Here is a 13972-nt window from a genome sequence, read left to right on the forward strand (position 1 = left end):
TTATGTATTAAAGACAATTTTTCTCCTCTCTGGTACCCTCATAATACCCATTTGAACCCTTGTCCTCCCTGTATCTCCCCCCTCACCCAACACTAAGACTCCGCCAGCCCTAGCAAGCGCACTTCAGTCAGCAGCTTCCAGTCCACAATGGACAGTGATTCGGCCGCCTCCATCAGCCTGAACGTGGAGCTGGACAACGTGAACTTCCATATCAAGAAGCACTCCAAGTACCCACATGTGCCCCCTCACCCTGCCGACCAAAAAGGTACGAGGTAGTCAGCAGCTGGAGTTGCACATGATGGAGAGCTGGCCCTAATATTACTGACTTACTTGGACACTTAGCTGTCTTACAGAGGGGAAAATATCATATTAGTCTGGCACTTGATTGCAGTTTCAATGTGCTCACCTCTGAGGAGGCTCAATAGGCCTGTTGAAATGCCTTCTCTGCAGTGTGTAACTTCCCCTGTGACTTTCTCTTTGCCATTGAAGCAAAGTCTCTTACCCATGCATAACAGACAGATCTACATATGTGTTCTGGCTAACTGGGGTGGAAAAATAATCCACACATAAACCAGTTTGATATGTGACTCTACAGCTGGAAGTGGAACTTAAAAAAGCAAGCAAGAAATAAAACCCCAGAGAACAAAAGAACAAGATTAACTTGGAAGAGTTCTGTGCTGACTTAAAATTGTACCTTAATAAGCTTGCATTTTACAGAAGAATCTTATTGATAAACAATAAGGCCTAACTTAATCCATATACACAGCATTTCTTCAAAAGAGATCATCCACTTAAGTAGGAAGAAATCATATACTTGGTGTTGAAGACCTGCTTTTGAAAGGATTTTCCCCTAAAGAAGTACTAAATTGAAAGACTATAATCAACATCCTTATGGAAGAAATCATGTGCCTGCCTGTTGACAACTGAATTCTCTAAATGATTCAGGGGCTGTCTGAAACTGGGGCTTGCCACTGGCTTGGGTCTTGTATATTTTAGTTGCTTTATGTGTTGGGTAGTAGTTGATGTCTTTGCTCTGCTTCCTTACATAATGTTACATCAGCTTTGTAGAATTGTATCTCTGGTGGCTTCTAAGTAGTTTCTTAATTATTATTTCACCCCACCCTTTCAGTGTTTCTGACTTTAAAAGATGATCTAGTGTTAAATAATTTGTAATCCTAATTAATTCATTCTTCTGTAACATCTAGCAGATCTCTTGTGTTGCTATGAATCAGAATGGAGCAACAGCCTTAAGCTTGCATACAGATTGCATATTCTGAAACTGAAATGGTCTCTGAAGACATTGAGGGAGAAGTGGTCACAGCTGGCTTTCCAAATGTGCTAGACATGTGGGGCAGAATGAGACAAATTAGAGGGGACATTTATTGATGCCTACTGTAGTCATCTTTTGTTATTTGCTAAAAATATGCCTAGAAATAAGGAAATCTAAGAGGGAAGCAGAACAGTTTCCAAAGTTTGAGTTGATGTCAGATGATCCAAAGTTGGGAATGGCTTGTCAGCACTACTGACACCATCTCATTATTGGTTCCTTTCAATTTGTTCCTTGCTGATGCCCCAGTCAAATGAAAAGCTAATGCATCTACAGGGAAGGAAAGTTGAGGAGGAGGTATGCCAATGAATTCCTTCTAGGAAGGAGTGGTGCTGGATTGAGTGAGTGTGAAACAGGCCCAGGTGTGCTGCACTTTCCAATGAATTTACAGCTGTAGCAGGTTTATCTTTACCAGTATGTGATGGCAGTGAAGCAAGTAGAAGTCAGTTTGGCTCTGCCAAGTGTTAAAGGAGTTGTAGGGTGTTTGGTTTCAGACATATTTCACTCATCTCCTTACACAAGGAGCAGTATGTTATGAAGGGGAAATGTAAGAGAGCCTCTCTCTCTTGGAAACTGTTGACTAAATCGAGGCTGCTGAGAGTCAGAACTCTTGTGGGTTCTTGTGAGAAAGCTTTTAATGGTAGAGAGGTCAGAGAAGATCAGCAAAAAAGGCAAGTGGTGAGGGGATTGGAAGGAAAAAGACTTGTATGCTGGCAGCACTGTGATATATTTGGTGAATCTCTGCTGGTGTTTGGTATATGTTCTGAAACATATGGTCTCTTAACCAAGTTATTCTGTAGAAGTGTAATTGGTAGCAGAAAGCTGGTAACAATTTCTTCCTAGACAATTAATTCCCTTGAGAGGATAGTACCAGTAACAGGCTCAGAGCTGGGGTAGGGTGGAATTGTGTCATGGAAGTGCAGTGTGGATAGGTAGGTATCCTGCAGCTTTTTGAAAAATCTGTATCTGCAACTACAGAGAAGTTAGTGTACCTTTTTAATTTTGTTTGTGTTTATAATTACTGGCATGAGAATCTCTAGAGAAGAGACCTAACCAGGGAGCAACAAGTTTAAATGAGTGACAATATCTTGAATAGCAAGAAACATTTCTTGGCAATAGGAAGACTGAAACTTTGTGGGCAGCAAGGAGGGACAAATCCCTGCAGTGAATGCTGCAGTGGCTAGGGTAGTGAAATATATGACTTCTGAAACTTGTTTCTGTAAATATTAAAGTCAGAGGCTTTATATAATAATGTTAAGATTTTCACCTTGTTTTTCTGATTATTCTGGCTGTATTCAAGAAAATATGCCATCTAAGATGCTAGGATATCACAATGATTAGACAGGCAGAACTGGATAGTTTAGCATTTGTGTGAAATGGATGGTTATTTTAAGAACAGAGTTGTGTGGTTAATCAGTGACATGAGGTGCTTGCCACTGTCAGCATAAGTAACTTCCCTATGACTGTTATGGACACACTTATTTAGCTTGATTGTGTTAGAGTTCTCTTGTTCTTAGACTAGGTGACACTGACTTGACTTTCTTTGAAATAATGAACTAAAACTGAAGATCCCATCTTTGTTTTGGAGCTTGTAATTTATTTTCCTTAGGACTGTGTAAATTCTAGTAAGCTCATTGTGGGGAGGACTGAGAGTAGAAAACACCAAGTGCTGGAAGTTTATGTCAGCTTTGTTCTAAGCAGTTTGTGGATTTCTCGAATGATTAAGGGATGTGCAATTTCCCAGAGTCACAGAGGTCAGCTGTTTTGAAGCAAGGGTGGGTGATGTATCCACCAGCTGTGTTTTAGGACAGAGTGGTTTGTGTACACTCTAATGGCAGAACTTCTTGTGGTGTTATAGGCTGACTAATGTCTGGTGTGTTTCCATGAAATTTGGGTGACTCGGAGTTAGCTGAGAATAGTGACTCATTTATAATATCATCTGCCTAAAGACATAGTATGTATCACAAGGGGAAACAAAGTAAGATTGTTTTCTGCACTTCAATTAGGGAAAGAGATTGCATGAGGAGTTTTATATATGGGGTTTAGTTGTTGTTTTTGAAGAGATGGAGTTAACAGTATGTGAAATTCTATTTTAGAAGCACCTTTCCAGACAGGTATCTTTGATCATGGTACCAGGAATTTTGGGTAGTTTTTGATGCCTGCAAGTAGTTAGAAGGGGGAAAGAGAAGATGATTTGAGTATGATTTGCAGTTCCTTTTTAGTATTGTTTGCGAGGCTTAGTGTGCTGTTGCCAGGAGCCCTTTTGGTTCTTCTTTTGAGAAGGTGCCTTAGTTTTCAGGTAATAAAGTAAGTTACAGGAACACTTCCTCATTCCCCTTTCTCATTTTGTGGAGCATGATGCAAGTGGGGATGATTTGAGGTAAGAAATGTGCATGTTAGCCATTGTAAACCTCTCAGACTGACACTTATGACTGTGTTATCTATCTGGGCTAAGAAGAGGTATGGTATCTTACCTTGTCATGAACTTCCACTGGGAACCAATCAGAAGTGAAGTTATGAGAGCTGAAGTTGTATTAAAAAAATAATAGAGGGTTTGGGTTGTAAGGGACCTTAAAGATCACCTAGATGAAAGAACCTAGATCATTACAAATCTAGAAGTGGTTTGAAGGTGCTACTTGTCTTTATCCAGAGCATAACTAAGGTTAGGTTTCAGCTGGGGGATAATTTGTGCTTTGGCTGTGCCAGTCAAGGGTTTATGCCAAACCTAATTTAAGTGTGTTTACAGTAAGAGCTAATGCCCTGAGGCTGTTGCAAGATGGAGAGGGATGGAGGTGCTAGTATACATGCTCTTGTGTAGCTAGAGCATGACATGACTTTCTCTAGATAGTCAGTGAGTGAAGGAATGCTGAGGGTGAGCCAGCTTTTATCAATAGTTTATTGTAGTGCTGAACACTTAAACTAAGCAAGAGATGAAAGGAATCTCAAATAACCAGGAATCTACAAAGAAGGCTTGTTAAGTTCTCTTTGGTATACACTTATCCTATATTGAGTATCTGTTTGCAAACAAGCTCAGGTATTTAAAATGGTGGCATGAAAGGGGTCTCCCGAGTGCTGCTGCTCAGAGCCTTGTGATTGTTTATGTCCTGTCTGCTTTCTATTGCTTTCTGTTGGTGTCTGAAAGCAGCCTGGCTTTGTGTTCTGTTTGTCATGGGTCTGGAGCAGTGTCAGCAGAGATGATTAAGGGTTGGCTTTGGGCTTCAGGTAGTTGTGCTGTATAAGCAGTTGGGCTGCTGTTCTTGTTTTCTCATCTAGAATCCCTTTTTGTATAAGAAAGGGGCCAACTAAAGGCACAACAAGCTAATGGTTTCTGGAGAAAACAAGGTTTTGTACCCAGTCAGCATCAAAGATCAAGACTTAGCAAGCTAAATGAGGGTAGTAGGTGGAGCTTCATCTTATTTCAGAGATAGCACGGAATGTTCCGAGTTGGAAGGGCCACATCAAATCCAACTCTTTAAGTGAATGGCTCTTACAGGGATTGAATCCAGAACCTTGCCATTATTAGCACCAGGCTCTAACTATATTTCTCACATGTAAAATTATTTGTCTCTTGCTCTTGTTTCTGGGAGTCCATCTCTGTCCGCATGTATTTCTCAAAACACTTTGAGTTGTTCTAGACTTGAGACTTTCCACTCTTGAAAGATGAAAAGGCTTTTTTTATTTTTTTTTTTTTCTTGAAGGCTGCCTTCTTTTTCTTGCACTGTATACAATAAACCTTATGGCTGGTCTCTCCCTCAGTCTGAGATGGTTCAATGGAATGGGTGACCAAAATAATTTCTGAAACTGTGGTTTTAGACCTGAATGAGGAGGCCATTCTCATGGTGTTTGATCACATCTTACATTTGTATTTAGGTCTAGAAAAGGGTGGTCTCAGTTGGAAAAGTTCAGTCTTTGCACATATATACTTTGTTTGTTTTGTTTCTTCACATTGTAGAATTTTTTCTTAGAACAAGAATGAGAGGATATTCTTGTCTTTACCACTCACCGAGCTGTTGCTAAATTGGTGACTAAACACTTGAATGAGTAATGCTGCTTCTTCTGGTGTGGGCGTGTACATTGTAATTATACAGGCACACCAGTGTAACCTGTCTTTTTTTTTTTTGTCTCCACCTATATCCCTCCTCTCTCTTCTTTCAGAGTACTTGAATCCTGAAAACGGAGGGCAGCAGATGTTCTCTATAAGTGACGCTTTTATTAAAGGTAAGGAAAAACTTCAAATGCTGTTGTGTGTTTTTTAATATAATGATGGAAATTCCTTAATACTTCTTTAATAGAGAACTGACTCTTTCAAAATATTTACCTGACAGTAAATCTGAAGTTATTTGTGGCAAGACTGATATAAACTATACTTTGACTTTTTTGAATGCACTTTCAAGCTTAAGTATCTTTCACTTCTCAGATTCCTGTGTTCAAAAAGACTCAAAGAAAAACTTTTACTTTTTAAAAAAATGAGTGTAAGTGGCAAATTTGTTCAGAGTTTCTCCACCAACAATTTTATGTAACTGATTTTTAACTTCCTGTGCAAGCAAATGAGGATGTGATACAATTAATTGCACTTCTAAGAGTTAAAGCTTCTTCAGTCTTTCTGGGTGTCTTGTCATCACCATCACTACTTCTGAAATGAAAGGCCATTACAGGCACTTATGAATTTTAAACCCATGTGCTTTCCAGTATCATGGCCAGGTGCACCCGTGGGCTTTTTTTTTTCTTTCCAGTTAATGTTATTGATTTTGGTGTGCTCCTAAGAGAAGGAAATAATGTCTGTCTAGCCTGAAAAATAAAGTCTTCCATTAAACTGGTATTTAGTTTTTAACTGAGCTTTTGCAGAAGGAAGGAGAAAATCATGTAGCCTCTATTAATCTTCTACACAGTTAGTTTTGTGTGTGGAGATTCTAGAAGATGTAAATTGTTGTTTTTTAAAAATATTTTTTTAGTAGTCCTCCGTGGATTACTGTTGTCTGAAGATTTTGCTTAACTCTGAGGAGTTTTAAGCTGGAACTCTGAAGGCTTACATACTTACTTGATGAACATTTATACACTACTAGTATAAATGACTTATAATATAGTCAGCCACTATGTCAATGTGGAAGTTTATAATTTGCCACTATAATATCATAATAACTGTGTAGGAAATAACCTAGTAACTCTTTCAAAGCACAGACTGTGCTGAAATAACCTCTAATTTTGATACTGCAAAGCAGAGAACAGTTCTAAGGAGTTACTACACAATGTAGTGATTGAAAGTGTCAGTCCCCCTCAAAGTGAGGACCATGGCATCTACTTAAACTCAGTATTTCAGGACTTCTAGACTTATGTCTTAGTAAATTCTTTCCTTTTCAAAGCAGCCTTTCAGAAAGATGCAAGCATTCAACTGTGACCTTATATTTACAAGGTTGGTTTGTCTCTTGCAGAGTCGTTATTCAACAGGAGGGTGGAGGAGAAGTCCAAAGAACTCTTATTCACACCCCTAGGCTGGCACCACAGCAATCTGGATCTGCTGAGAGAAGAGAATGGGGAGAAACAAGCCATGGAAAGGCTGCTGTAAGAAACATGTAGAAAGAGGAATTTGCCTATCATGAGTAACTATTCTGAAGCCCCTCCATTCCACCAACTTTCAGTGGGACTTGAGCTACAGTAGGCAATACAAGGAACTGATTTACATTAAGAATGCAGCATTTTTACTGTATATTTTGGGGTTTTTTAAGCTTGTGGTGTTTATATGTTGGGTTCAGGGCCAGAGCTGATTGTAGAACATTCTGGATAACTGTTCCTTCAGATGACTTCTGCATTGATTTCTTAACGTTGCATGTTAAGAAATTTACTCCTGAAATGTGACTTCAGTTAATCACTGCACTGTATTTTGGTATTTTTAAAATAAGAAATCTGTTTATTTTGCCTCTTTTGTAGGTCTGCTAATCACAACCACATGATGGCACTGCTGCAGCAGCTTCTATACAATGAGTCCCTGTCACTGTCCTGGAGGGATATTATTGTACCTGTGGTCTGCCAGGTAGTTCAAACTGTACGGCCAGATGTCAAGAAGAGAGATGATGACATGGATATCCGCCAGTTTGTCCACATCAAAAAAGTGAGTTTCAAGCAATAGATGGTGGGAAACAAAAGGGTGCAGCTGTTGGCAGTACCCCTTGTTTGAAAAGAGCAATCCCTTTTCCACTGCTGCCAGCATATTCAGTACTGTGATTGGCTGACTTGGCTTTTGTATAAAGTGGGGTTCTAGAAAAAGTTGTGCAGAGGGAGTATGGCATGCTATGAAAAGTGTTTTAATGCCCTGGGGCTGGCCTCTTCTTTCAGGTTGTAAGCTGCAGAAGGTAGCAAAGAGTAACACCTCTGTAATGACTTGGTTCCTTTTTTGGTTTCTGCTTGTTTTATGCTTGAATTGGAGATATACCAAGTGCTGGATAAGTGACTTGCAGGACATGGTGTACAGTCTGTTTCCCTGTACCTATCCATTATGGAGGATTCAACTCCTCCCATGCCTAGTACAATGACTTTCTTCAAGAGGAAAACTTAATTGTTATGGAATGGTATATCCAGTTCTTCCAGATGGCCCAGTGTTGACACTGTTGAACTGTAAGTCTGGAGTTCTGGTATGCAAACTTCCTTCAGAGAAGAGAGTCAGATGTGAAAATAACATCCAAAGAGTTAGTGTGACTAAGGACTGAAGCTTAGCTTTCTTTGGCCAAATTGACCTCAGCAGTACTCTTGTTTGAAAGCCATATGAGATCTTAGAAGAACCTTATGATTCTGGTGGTAGTTCTGTGATGTCTCTTCAGGCAGCATGACTTGTTCCTGCTTCTCCTGAAACACCAGTTCAAAGAGCTGTTGTTTGGAGGTGAAAGCTGTTCTTAGCTGTCTGCTATTTTCACATGCTGGTAATGTAAATATCCTCTGAAGCATGTTATTCAGAAACCTGTTTCATGCTGTTTATTATGCCTGGGGTTGCCTATGACTACAGGCACAGCAGTCAACTGTTTGATGTGTTCAATTGGTAGGTAGAGAGGTTTTTTTCTTTCTTAATTTTGTATTTTTCCTCCCTTTCCTTTCACTTTGTTTGTTGTTAATATAAATGGCACGTGCAAAGGTATATGATCCTCATGGCCTGTCAGAATTAGATTCACTTGTCATGTGCTGGAGTATACTGGTTTAACAATAAGCATCTCTTGGGAGGGGTGTAGAAATCCTGGAACTCGGTACTTGTTTTCATGTGTCCTAAGTTTGCCAGGCTTTAAAGGGAAAGACTCATGTTCAGCATGACTGTATCTGGTCTTTCATCTGATAATTGAGGGTGTAGCTGAAGTTTATATATTACCTACAATAGGTATTCTATGTATTACCTTTACTAGACTACAAGATGTGGAAGTTCTAAAAATGTTCTTTGCTTTGTTAGATCCCTGGTGGAAAGAAATTTGACTCCATGGTGGTGAATGGATTTGTTTGTACTAAGAACGTTGCACACAAGAAGGTAATGCAGCTTGATTAATCTTACTGTAGTGCATGCTGTGGAAACAGAGGTGCTCTGACTTGCTTTTTGTGTCAGGAAGCTTCTCTCAGCACCTGAGAGGTTTGTGAGCTTTCTGTCCTTTGATTCCCCCAAACAAGAATGGCTTTAAAGCATTTCTTTTCCAAGTTGTTTTGTTTTCTAGCCCAGAGATTATGGGGGAAAAACTCTCCTCATGCATGTATAGAAAAACATCTTTTTCACCCCTACCATAACATGAGGCATCTTATAATTACTCCAACTTATAGCCAGAGAAAAGCATTTTTGGTTCTGACTTAGAATAGTATAGTAAAATGAGTCTTTAAGGCAGGAGGGCAAGATACAAGTGAGCTGCATGAATCAAGTGAATCAAGACTTTGGGGCTCTTAGCAGTGACTGGCAATCCTCTCTAGCATTGCCTGCTTATGGCAGTACCTGTGAAATTCCAACAACTGGGTGTAACAACCTCAGAAGAAGGAAGGATGTGTAGTTGGGTCTGCAGGGGGGATAGCTGAGACACTTTAAAGGGGGTAGCAGGGACCAATCGTGGAAAGTCTGGCCTTTTTTCTTGTATATTTCTTTCTCTCCAGGTATTTGTATTCTTGGTTTAACTATTTTGGTGTCTTTTTTAGATGAACTCTTGCATAAAAAATCCCAGAATTCTTCTGCTGAAATGCTCAATAGAGTACCTCTATCGAGAAGAAACGAAGTTTACCTGCATAGAGCCTATAGTACTTCAGGTGAGAGTATGCTTTTTTTCTTGATTAAAATAACTCCAACAAAATCATGATCAGTGCATTTTTTGTGTGTGTGAGGTGGAGTTGAATGAGTGAGATTGCATAGAAAGGAGAGAACTTTCCTCTTCTAGTAAGCTGGCTAAGAGATCTGCTGCAGTAAATACAGTACCAACTTGTAGCCTTGCATTGAAGGATTTTGTTCTCAAGTTACATGTCCTGAGAACACATGAGCTTTTGATTGTCACAATGCAGCATTTTAGAAAACTTTTGTTTTTATTGAGCCCTTCTCAACTCTGTTTCCTATACAATATTAGAGCTAGGTAAGGTTTAGGTGTGTAAAGAAATACTTGAAAAGTTTGTGTAGATGAGGGTTAGGTCACACCCATGTTGTTTTTTGTCAGGCTTGAAAAAATGGAACAACCACCAACCTAATGGAGTGATGAACTAGAAAATATCACTTTGGAACAGGTGCCCTGCCCATGTGAGCAGGGCTGTGCCTTAAGTATGAAAACACTGAGTAGACCTTTTCTTTATGCTTATAAAATATTACTGATAAACCAGTGTTGTGCTGTGGGGGTGGGAAAATGTTTGCAGTGTACTACTGATAGTGTTTTCTGGATGGTTGTTTTCCCTGTTTTATTAGAAAGGACAATATGTAAATGAAGTGATAAGTAATATTAAGCATTAAAGTGGGTTTATTTTCCAGATGGGTTTGCAGTAGTTCACTGCTATACTTTATTCCTGCCTGCAGGAAAGGGAGTTCTTGAAGAACTACGTGCAGCGGATAGTTGATGTCCAGCCCAATTTGGTCCTTGTTGAGAAGACTGTGTCCAGAATTGCCCAGGACATGCTCTTAGAGCATGGTATCACCCTGGTCATCAATGTCAAGCCGGTGAGCATTTCTGGTCAGAGTTAGACTTGGCCCTGTGTTAGTGGTTCCTTGTAGCACACTCCCTGGAGAAAACCAAGAATTGTCTTATTTTCTTCTCTAACCAAATGCTCTCTTCCAAGAAAGTAGGACAGGCACATATGGAGAGTTACTTTTTCCTCAGCTGTTCACAGCTACTGTGCTGTGTCCTTATTTGATGGGTCCTTGTACCTGATTTAGTTCTAGTTGACTTTGATAGCATTTGTAACAAATCATGTGTGGGTCCTCAGCTGTTGCCAGAGAGCCTCTGTCCCTGTGAGGCAGGATACCAACAGCCAGAGTAGCTGTGGGAGTTGGCTGAGCTCCTGGCAGAACCAGCATTATACTGACTGCACTGCACCTCCTGGACATGTCTGGATCTAGTCAAGTGAGAAGTTCTAGGCAGGGTGCAATCTCACCAGAAATATTTACCCAACTGTGTTTCTAAGATTCTTGTATATTGTGAATGTGGGTTTGTGGGACTGGGTTTAACTGAGTGTTTGTGAGAGGTTTTGTAGATTACACTGGTATTTTTGATTTGTTAAGAGCACGATAAGGATGCCAGTGTCCTCTTTGCTTTGTAGGTTCTTACTGTTGTTTCCATTTTTACAGCAAGTGTTAGACCGGGTGAGTCGAATGACCCAGGGTGACCTAGTGATGTCAATGGATCAATTGTTGACCAAACCACAGTTGGGGACCTGTCATAAATTTTATATGCAAGTTTTTCAATTGCCCAATGGTGAGTAAAGCTTGATTTGCCTTAGCCTATGTGTGTGAAAGGACGAATGCTTTATTCCTTTTTAAATAGATCTGAATTGTTTGCTTCCTTGTGTCATGGTGTATCATCCTACTCATTTTATTTCTGTTAATTCTTGGACTGCCTGTGCAGAGAAAAGCATGATCTTACTAAGAAAAGACATTCTTTAGATTTTGATTAGACTGATTTCTTTCTTCCAAACTGTTTTTTCCAAACTGTTTTTCTTCATGCCGCATACTGTAATTTGTCTGGTCCAACTTCCTGTTCAAAACAGAAAGGATTAATTTCAATGCAGCATCAGGTTTCTTAAGGTTTTTGTCAGCCAGCTCTTGAAAATATTGCAGAGTGAAGATTTCATAGACTGTCTGGGCTACATCCTCACTGTGAATAATTTTTCTGCATTAAAATAAGAGAATCATAGAATAGCCTATGTTGGAAGGGACTTCAAAAGATTATCTGGTCCTACCTTAACAAATCAAATTAAAATTGGCCTTGTTGGAAGTGTTGTGCACACTTCTCCATGTCCAGTCATTGTGCACCTTTAAGAAAGGTTCCTTTTTCTCTGTAACTCCCCTAGGCAGTGGGAGCCTACAAAGGAAGGAAGAAATGCTGCTTGACAGGTTACCAGTGGTGCTGGCACACATAAATGCTGTGGATGCAGATCTTTGCAGAGATGCAGTCTTTGCATCTCTTTATAGAATCATAGAAAGGTTTGGGTTGGAAGAGGCCTTAAAAATCATATAGTTCTAACTTCTCTGCTGTGACAGGAACTAGACCTTCCAGTGGACCAAGTTGCTCCAAGTTCCATCAAATCTGTCTTTGAACGCTTCCCTTTCCACTTCCTAATTACCTCTTCCAGCCTTTAAATTGCCCTTTAAAAACAAGGGAAGATTTATAGCAAATGCCTTTTTTTTCTTGCTAAAGTAAGTGATTTCAGTACAGTAATGTCAGTTTCTGCATCTACCAATGTTACTTGCTCTTAGTCTCATTTACTGTCTCTTGGGTGTGTGAGGTATCTAAAAGCAGATTAACTGTAGTTGTCATCCTAATTCCCATATTTTACTTCTAGATCAAACAAAACCCCTGATGTTCTTTGAAGGCTGTCCCCAGCACCTGGGTTGCACTATCAAGTTGTGTGGTGCTGCAGAGTACGAGCTGGCTCGTGTGAAGGAGATCCTGATCTTCATGGTCTGTGTGGCTTATCATTCCCAGCTGGAAATCTCATTTCTTATGGATGAGTTTGCCATGCCCCCTACTCTTACCAAAAACAGTTCCTTTCACTCCCTTATTGAGGAGCCAGGAGATGAAAATGAACAACAGAACCTCTTCAATGGTGAGGACTTCAGCACAGCAGTCAAAGACGTTGAATTGTCCTCTGAAAAGCTGCCTGTAATCTCTGAATCAGTGTCCTCTGATGAGCTCAGTGTGCCTGAGCCAAGAGGTGTGTTTGACAGAGGTAACCAAGAGAGCAGTCAGTTGGAAACGGTGTCCTCCAAGCAGCAAGAGCACCACAAAGAGGAGTCACCGTTTGCAGTGTTCAGTTCTGTACCTCATGCAATACCTGAAACATCCCCACTGCCCCTCCATGGCATGGATGAGCACTTGGCCACTCTGGATAACCAGGCACTAGAGCCTCTTCAACAGGCAGATGATTTACAGGAATCCAAGAGTCAGATGAGAGTCTTCAGAGACCCTCTCCAGGATGATACTGGTTTATATGTCACAGAAGAGGTAACCTCATCTGAGGATCGTCTCAAAACTTACTCTGCAGCATTTAAGCAGGAGTTGAAAGATGTCATTCTCTGCATTTCTCCAGTACTGATGTTCCGTGAACCATTTCTTTTGACTGAAAAAGGCATGAGATGTCCTGCCCGGGAATACTTCCCTGAGCAAGTTTATTGGTCTCCTCTCCTCAATAAGGAATACAGGGAGTTGGAGAGCAGAAGGAAGAAGCAGTTGTTGCGGGATCTCTCTGGACTGCAAGGGAGGAATGGGAGTATCCAAGCCAAGGCTGTCCAAATCTTACCTTCCCATGAGTTGGTTAATACTAGGATAGCAGAACATCTACGTGATAGCCAGAGCTTAGCCAGAATGCTGGCTGACTACCGGGCCAGGGGAGGGAGGATACTGCAGAAAAGCACAGATCCTTTTGCCCAAAATAAGGATGTGTCTAGTGTTCCTCCTGGAAAAACTGGGAGCAGAACTGAAGAGGAGGAGAAGGGACTGGCTCAGAGTGAATCCTCATGGTCTCATAAGGTAAGATTGATTTGCTGCTCAAAACTCAATTTGCATCAGTTTCTCATGGTATACAGAAGGTGTAGAGGTCTAATATTAAACCAGAGGGAATTTTACCTGTTTCTTTCTGTTTGATTATGGTTTTTTTTGTTTTTTGTTTTTTGACTGGGTCATAGCTCCATTTTAGATTGTGGTGCTCTGCCATCATTGAGACCAAGACACTGCAAAATTTCTCTAAGAAATGCACAGTCAGGCCTGAATCAGTTTTGCCTGTTTGACTGGGCTGCGCCTAACTGGTTTCTGAAAATGATTCCATGAAGAGGGAGCAAACCTTAAGAAGTTTCTTAAACTGAGTTTTCTTGCTCCTTGTATTTGGTTATTTGTAGAAATGTACTTTCATTTTCAGAGGGCTTAATGTCTTGGAAACAGCAGTAGGCTACAGTTGATTGTAAAAGTTTGGGTGGTCTGAAGAAAAGTGCGAATCACATAATGG

The 13972-nt window shown here is 40.3% G+C and overlaps 1 protein-coding gene across 5 annotated transcripts in view; it reads left to right on the forward strand.

Annotated features, from left to right (window-relative positions):
* Positions 1 to 13972, forward strand: part of PIKFYVE (phosphoinositide kinase, FYVE-type zinc finger containing) — a 62435-nt gene that overhangs the window by 25020 nt on the left and 23443 nt on the right. For 4 of the 5 annotated variants that reach the window (XR_013774962.1, XM_079311543.1, XM_079311545.1 and 1 more), the window contains 9 exons: positions 98 to 265; positions 5483 to 5545; positions 6757 to 6886; positions 7253 to 7433; positions 8754 to 8828; positions 9476 to 9583; positions 10332 to 10472; positions 11100 to 11226; positions 12314 to 13500. Coding sequence is in view for 4 of the 5 variants with exons in the window: in XM_079311543.1 (XP_079167669.1) it covers positions 98 to 265; positions 5483 to 5545; positions 6757 to 6886; positions 7253 to 7433; positions 8754 to 8828; positions 9476 to 9583; positions 10332 to 10472; positions 11100 to 11226; positions 12314 to 13500 (2180 nt within the window). In the remaining variant the exon portion in view is untranslated. The remainder of the gene's footprint in view (positions 1 to 97; positions 266 to 5482; positions 5546 to 6756; positions 6887 to 7252; positions 7434 to 8753; positions 8829 to 9475; positions 9584 to 10331; positions 10473 to 11099; positions 11227 to 12313; positions 13501 to 13972) is intronic. The other variant, XM_079311542.1, reaches the window with a different exon arrangement.

Source organism: Erithacus rubecula (genome assembly GCF_903797595.1).
Source record: "Erithacus rubecula genome assembly, chromosome: 8".
Lineage (NCBI taxonomy): Eukaryota > Metazoa > Chordata > Aves > Passeriformes > Muscicapidae > Erithacus > Erithacus rubecula.